The sequence below is a fragment of the Mauremys mutica genome, chromosome 13, assembly GCF_020497125.1.
Source record: "Mauremys mutica isolate MM-2020 ecotype Southern chromosome 13, ASM2049712v1, whole genome shotgun sequence".
Lineage (NCBI taxonomy): Eukaryota > Metazoa > Chordata > Testudines > Geoemydidae > Mauremys > Mauremys mutica.
In genome coordinates this window covers 54325997-54333225 of record NC_059084.1, presented here as the reverse complement: position 1 = coordinate 54333225, position 7229 = coordinate 54325997, and the positions used below count along the sequence as shown (strand labels likewise).

The following is a 7229-nucleotide window of genomic DNA, read 5'->3' as shown; positions in this document are numbered from 1 at the left end:
GAATTTAAAATTAATGTGTTATGAATGATTAATATAGTTTGATCAGATATCAAAACTCATACTAATGCAGATAGCAATTGGAGCAATTCTATGGCTTGTGTTATTGCAGGAAGTTAGGCTTAATGGTGCCTTCTGGTCATAAACACTGATAAGCATATAACGTTACTATTTCAACATTAAAAGCAGTAAAGAATCCTGTGGCACCTTATAGACTAACAGGCGTTTTGCAACATGAGCTTTCGTGGGTGAATACCCACTTCGTCGGATGCAAGTCTTGCATCCGACGAAGTGGGTATTCACCCACAAAAGCTCATGCTGCAAAACGTCTGTTAGTCTATAAGGTGCCATAGGATTCTTTGCTGCTTTTACAGAACCAGACTAACACAGCTACCCCTCTGATATTTCAACATTGTTACAGTAACATCAAGATCAATTATCAATGTGATATGAATGCAAATAGGAGATGCTTTGCATTGATGTTTTCATAGCCCTGACCATCATTGGAGGTTTTTTACGAGCAGATTAGACAAGCACCTGTCAGGGATGGTCTGGATAATACTGAGTCCTGCCCTGAGGGCAGGGGACTGGACTAGACGACCTCGCAAGGTCCCTTCCAGTCCTATGACTCTATGAGTCTATGATCTGCTTCAGTAAGAATGAAAGAGTCATGATGAGATCTTATCTTCTGATTTTTTAAATACTTGTTACTAATTGAACTTGATTTCTTCTGATTTGGTGATAAAAATATTGTTCAGTAGAACATTAGGGACAGATTAGAGAAACAGAAACAGGATGCATCATATTTCGCTCCTAATATTCTGCAGAACTACAAGGTACTAACAAGTTGTAAGTGAACAACAGAAGTTGAGCAAAAAGGTTTAATACTGAAACTAATATTTAACATTAATGCTAATATAATGTGATAAGAACACAAATGAGTTGGTTTTTCTATTATTTTCCATAGCTCTGAGAATCTGTTTTGCAAAGAATGATATAGTCATAAAGATCTCTTATTTTCTTAGGTTTTATTAAAAACTCACTCCTAATTGAACTTGAGTTCTTTTGATCTGATGAGAAATGTATTTCTGTAGATCGTTAGAGACAGAGACACATAACAGGTCTGATTTTTGGCTGATTTAATAGATTATAAATGCAGAAGGCACCATCATGATAATGAAGTTCGACCTCCTGTAAAACAAAGGCATAGGACTTTTGAAAATAATTCCTGAAAATAACTGAACTAGAGCAGATCTTTTAGAGAAACATTCAATCTTGATGTAAAAATTGCCAGTGATGGAATATCAACCACAACCTTGGTACATTGTTACACCATTTAATTTACCAAAATTTTGCACCCTATTTCTAATCTGAATTTGGGCAGCTTTACCTTTCACCCATTGGCTCTGGTTATACCTTTGTCAGCAAGGCAGAAGAACTCATTATCAAACTTCTGTTCCCCAGGTAGGTACTTATACACTGTGATCTAGTCACCCTTTCACTTTCTTTTTGTTAAAACAAACAATTGAACTGTCGGAGTCTATCCCTCTATGGCACAGCTTTCAGTGACCATGGCTCTTCTCTGAACCGTCTCCAAAATTATGAAAACTCGTCTTGATCTACTTCAGACAGTTCAGAATTGAGCTGGTAATTCCCTACAGGACTTCCTTTCTCACCAGAGGTCCCTGATTCTGGAAGCAATAAGATTACTCAGTGTGTAGAGTTTAACACATGCAGAAATCATTGCAGGATCAGGCATCCAGTGGCTGTGTGTCTGTACAGCACCTAGCACAATGGGTATCCTCTCTCTTGGTTACCACATTTTTTCCTCTTTTGCAGACATTATATTCCACACCAAGAAGTGGTAAAAATAAGCAACGAGAGCAGAGTGACTGAGTTTATCCTAAAGGGATTTCCCCTCAGCCGCCAGATGGAAATCTTCCTCTTCGTTCTCTTCCTCATGTTCTACCTGGTCACCCTCTCAGGCAACCTGGTCATCATCACCATCACCTTGGCTGACTACCGGCTCCGAACCCCCATGTATTTCTTCCTGTGGAACTTCTCCTTCATGGAGATCTTGTTCACTTCTGTCACGGTGCCCAAGCACCTCTCCGGTTTGCTCTTCGGGAGCAGGATCATCTCCTTCACCAGCTGCATGGTACAAAGCTTCTTCTACTTCTTCCTGGCGGTGACGGAGTTCCTCCTCCTGGCTGTCATGTCCTTTGACAGATATGTTGCCATCTGTAACCCACTGAGATACACAGTCATCATGAACAGCCACGTCTGCTCCGTGCTGGTCTTTGGGGCCTGGACTGGGGCCTTCTTGTATATCCTTGGACCACTCAGTGCTGTCGCCGAGGTACCCTACTGTGGCCCCAATGTGGTCAACCACTTCTTCTGTGACATTACACCACTGGTTAAATTGTCCTGCAAGGACACCCATGTCCTGGAGTCAGCCATTTTCATCATGGCGTCAGTGCTTATCCTGAGCTCCTTGGTGGTGACTGCAGTGTCCTACCTGTACATCATCACCACGGTGCTCAGGACCCCCATGGCTCAGGGCAGGCGAAAGGCCTTCTCCACCTGCACCTCTCACATCACAGTGGTCAGCATCGTCTACAGCACCCACATCTACATGCATGTCCGCCCCATTGAAAGCAGCTCCTTGGAGCTCAACAAGGTGGTGGCCTTGCTGACCTCCGTGGTGACACCATCCCTCAACCCCTTCATCTACACCCTCAGGAACGAGCAGGTCAAACAGGCCCTGAAGGAGGCTGTAGCCCAGAACAAGGTCTTCCTGTTCTACAAAAAGATTATCCCCTAATGCAGTGGTTCTCAACCAGAAATAATAGTGTGGCTGTGACACTTTTGTATTTTTATGTCTGATTTTGTAAGCACGTAGTTTTTAAGTGAGTTCAGACTTGGGGTACACAAGACAAATCAGACTCCTGAAAGGGGTACAGTCGTCTAGAAAGGTTGAGAGCCACTGGCCTAATGGGACATTTTAACCACTGTTCGTCATTTAGTATATCTCGAAACCAGGGTGAGAGGAATTTGAGTGGTTCTCAAGACTGGTAATTATGAGACCAAGTGAACAATCACAGCACTAAGTGAAAAATCACTAACTCATGCTTAGTTTTAAGTCCAGGAGTGCAGTTCTCTCTCAATTCAGCAAAGCATTAAAGTATTTGCTTAACTTTGTGAATTCAGGAGTTCACAGAGCCACAGATTTCAAAGCCATTAGATCCACTAGTTTGAACTCCTGCATATTACAGACCAGAGAATTTCACCGAGTCACTCCTGGACTGAACCCAATAAATTGTGTTTGGCTGAATCATCTTCCAGAAAAGCATCCAGTCCTGATGTGAAGACACCAAGAGATAGAGAATCCATCATGCCCTTTGGTAGTTTGATTAATCACCCTCAATGTTCAAAATTTGTATCATCTTTCTAATTTGATTTTTGTTTTTGTTGCTTTAACTTTCTGATATGCCTGATATTTTCTCCTAGTGAGGGTACTTCTACATCATAATTAAGTCACATCTCAATCTTCATGTTGATAATCCTAACAGACTGATCTCTTTAAATCTCTCACTCTCAGGTATCTTTTTTCCCACGACATGAATTATTTTTGTGGTTCTTCTCTGCACCCTCACCATTTTTCACAGTATTTCAGTCTTGGTCTCATCAATGTCATATACATTGGTCATATCACTTGCCTACTTCTACTTCCACTTCCATCTCTGTTCCTCACAACACTTAAATGCAGGTTTAATTTTAAGATAGTTCATAGTCCCATCTCCAGTCAGCAAAGCATTTAAGCACATTCTTAAGAATAAGCGTGTGATTTTCCCAGTGTAAGTTTAACGGGAACACTCATGTATACCAAGTAAAGAAATTACTTAACCTGAGGACTGGAAACTGAAATTCAGTGGAGTTGGGAAGCCAACGCAGGTTTCTTTGAAATCCCTTTCATACGTGATTGGCTGAGCTAGGGCCTCTTGGAGTTTAGGTTAATTGTCAATATAATCGTTGGGGTTTCTTCATGCCTTTGTAATAGGAAGTCTTTGGGTTGGGTTTTCTTTGGCCACCATCACTCTCCTCAAAGGTATCACCCATCTAGAGTACATCTGATATGCTGAGTAGCTTTTTGGGTACCTACATACTGGATTTAGGGTTATTTTTAATTGTTAGCCATATTATAAATTAATGGCCATGCACACAAACCAGGGCCCACAGCTGTTGATAATGGATAAAATATTCTCAGTCAGTAACTAAGCTTCTAATAACTGCCGGAACTCTGCCCATCACTGTCTCCTTTTGTCTAACTCTTCAGCTTCAATAAAGCATTAAAAACCTTACATGATGCAAAAAGGGTCATTGGGAAGCTGTTCCAGTTTGTACATGTGCACAAGATGCCTGGCCCATAAAACCAAGGAAATGAAAAGTTAGTCACTTAGCAAGTACCAAGCACAATGCTTTACCCTGACTACAACTAGTGTTCACAGCTGACCAGGCGCTGCACCCTCTAGAGAGGTCAGTCTTCCGTCGCCCACTGAGCCACCGTGGGAAAGTCATGGGGCTGATCCGCAATAGTTTATTAATACTGTATGAGACCTGGTAATCGAGCTAGTTTCTGCATGGCCATACTGGGTTATTGGAATATGCGTGTGTTGGCTTTGTTTAACAGCAGAGCTCTTAGGAAACATAAGAACGGCCACAGTGGGTCAGATCAAAGGTCCATCTAGCCCAGTGTCCTGTCTCCCTACAGTGGCCAGTGCCAAGTGCCCCAGAGGGAGTGAACAGAACAGGGAATCATCAAGTGATCCATCCCCTGTGGCCCATTCCCAGAGAGATTCTCCCCTTCTCCTCTCTAGCTCTCTCACTGAGATGGCTCCTTACTGGACCTGCGGGTTACATTTGGAAGCAGGCATGTGTGATACACTCTGCAAAAGCACCAAACTGAAGTGTAAATTAGGCTGCTAAGTCCCTTGGGGCCGCATTTCTAAAGGTATTTGGGTGCCTAACGGGGGTTTTCAGAAGCACTGTGGAGCCTGTGACAGTGCTGAGAGCTGGCACCAAAGCAAGCACTCTGGTCACCGTTAGTACTAATTGGGTTCCCCCTGGGCAGGCCTTGTGGGTCTGGGTGCACCCGGTTACTGAGCCACACTGCCGGGTAGGAAGCTGATGAGCTAATTAGCTCAATATCAGGCACACGAAGGCAGCATTCAAGGCTAAGGCGTGGGGTCCTACCCCCTGTCCACAAGTGAAGGCTTGGCTAGGAGCTGCCTTAGCTGTGCTGGTGAAGAGCAAGTGGAAAGGGTTGGCGTTTGGGCCCTGGAGGAGCTATTACAATGGCCCGGAGAACAGCAGACGGCGATGGAGAAGACCCTGCAGGCCTTCCAGCAGTCCTGCCACCGGGAGAGACAGGTCCTGCCAGCCCGGTCGGTGGAGCAGCTACAGAGCCTGCAGGAACGTATACGAGAACAAGCCCACATACAGCACCAACTCCTGCAAAGTTTGGTGAGTCCTGCAACGGACGCTGGGTACCGGGGCCAGCTCCCTAAGGTGGAGGCCTGCAGGTGACCCTGGTGTGTCCTTGGTTACTTTTGATACCGGCCTTTGGAGCTGGTTGGGACAGAACACTGTGAGTCCACACCCTATGTAACTGGGCAGCAGAGGCAGCATATGTGTCTCCCTGTGATCTTCATGCAAGAGACTCTGGTGTGCTTAAGGCAGCCGTTCTGGACCAGGTTGGCCTGTCCAAGGGGGGAAATATCACCAGCAATTTAGCATGGCAGGATGGGGGATTATGGCCCCATGTGTTTGCACAGAAACTAAACTGTGGCCCAGTCTGGAAAGGCCAGATCCCCAAACTGGGGGGGAGACTGGGGGGGACTCTGTGATTCAGGAACAGTTTTGTCAACGTCTCCCTAACAATATATGGGCTAGGAGGCATCAGCCAGTCAATCTGGGTGCTGCAGTTAAACTAAACAGATGTGTTTGCAGGGCTGGGCCTTCCCAGCGTGAGTCAGATGTTTAGGGGACTAGACTGGGGAGAAGGAGTGGAGGAGAGTCTACGGCTGGAAAGGGCACCGAGGAAATAAAGAGGAAGGAGCCCTGAGGCGCTCAAGCCGTAGGGTGTTTTCAGTGTGGACCTGAAGGACATATAAAAAGAGACCGTCCATTCATGGCCTGTGGGTTTGCCCCATTCAGTGGTGGACCAGAGACCCCGAGGCAGGGAAGAAGACAGTCCCTGCTCTCTCTCGGTAATGTAAGGAGAAGGCACCAAAAGAGAGGTGGTGGGCACTGCGCCCTCCTGTTGGCCAATCAGGTGAGAGTTGATGAATCCCCACTGGATGCTTCCTGGAGCTAGGGTCAAAATCAAGAAATTCAGTCCCATGGCCAATGTGCCCTCGGACATCAAGAGGACATTCAGGCGGAAAGATGTAGGTGTAGTGGATGGATTGTCCCAGCTCCATAGACCGGATGGGGATCCCTTCACAACAGGGAAGCAAAGTGGGGTAGGAGGAGCCTGGAGGGTGGAAACAAAACCCGCTGGGCAAGGTAAAGCGGAAGGAAACGTAGAGGGGCTGGAGAAACCTAGACATGCTCTTGCAAGCCGCTGAGATGGCAAGGGAGGAGACGCTCCCAGAGAGACAGAGCAAGAAGAGAAAGAAAACAAAGGTGAATTAAGTGGGTCCATTGGAGTCATGCATTTGTCAGAGCCCTTATCCTGGGACTCTCAGGAGGAGGCTGCACCCATAGGACACTTGGAGGGATGGGCGACACAGGCCCTGGATAACCAGGAGGGGTGAGAAAAGACCTTGGCAACAAGCCAAAAGGGTGTAGCTGAACAGACTGCCCTTGGGCTGACCAGCTGTCGGCAGAGAGAGAAATAAGGGGATGGGACCCACCCACCAAATGCAATTTTTGTGGGTGAAGAGTGGATGAACCCAAGATGAACACCCTGAGGGCAAGGGGGGGCAGAGGCCTAGTCGTCCCTGGAAGGAAGGGAACATGCGCTTACGACGTGGAAGGCGGTAAGGGACAAAGTGTATTTCATGGGTCATATATTGGCTAGTAATAGAGAAGCACTGTTGGCCTAGTGTGGGGAATAAGACCTTTGACTAATGCTTCAGGGAAGGAGGGCAAACAAAACCTTCTGGGGTTACTAGGTCTCTGGATCTGTTTTTGGAATGTCCCAGGTTTGGATACAGGACAAGGAAAAG

General features: G+C 46.0%; 1 protein-coding gene across 1 annotated transcript; it reads left to right on the top strand.

Moving 5' to 3' along the window:
- The first annotated feature begins 1167 nt into the window (after positions 1 to 1167).
- Positions 1168 to 2821, top strand: LOC123347774 (olfactory receptor 6M1-like). The gene is made up of 2 exons (XM_044984969.1): positions 1168 to 1190; positions 1837 to 2821. Exons 1-2 carry the CDS (start codon positions 1168 to 1170, stop codon positions 2819 to 2821), a joined length of 1008 nt encoding a protein of 335 aa, XP_044840904.1.
- The last annotated feature ends 4408 nt before the right edge of the window (positions 2822 to 7229 follow it).

What these genes read in the sequence shown, in the direction of transcription:
- LOC123347774 (XM_044984969.1), top strand. Translation starts at nt 1,168, where the DNA reads ATGATAATGAAGTTCGACCTCCT. An exon ending in ATAATGAAGTTCGACCTCCT is followed by an intron (nt 1,191 to 1,836) that starts GTAAAACAAAGG and finishes CCTCTTTTGCAG; the next exon opens with ACATTATATTCCACACCAAG.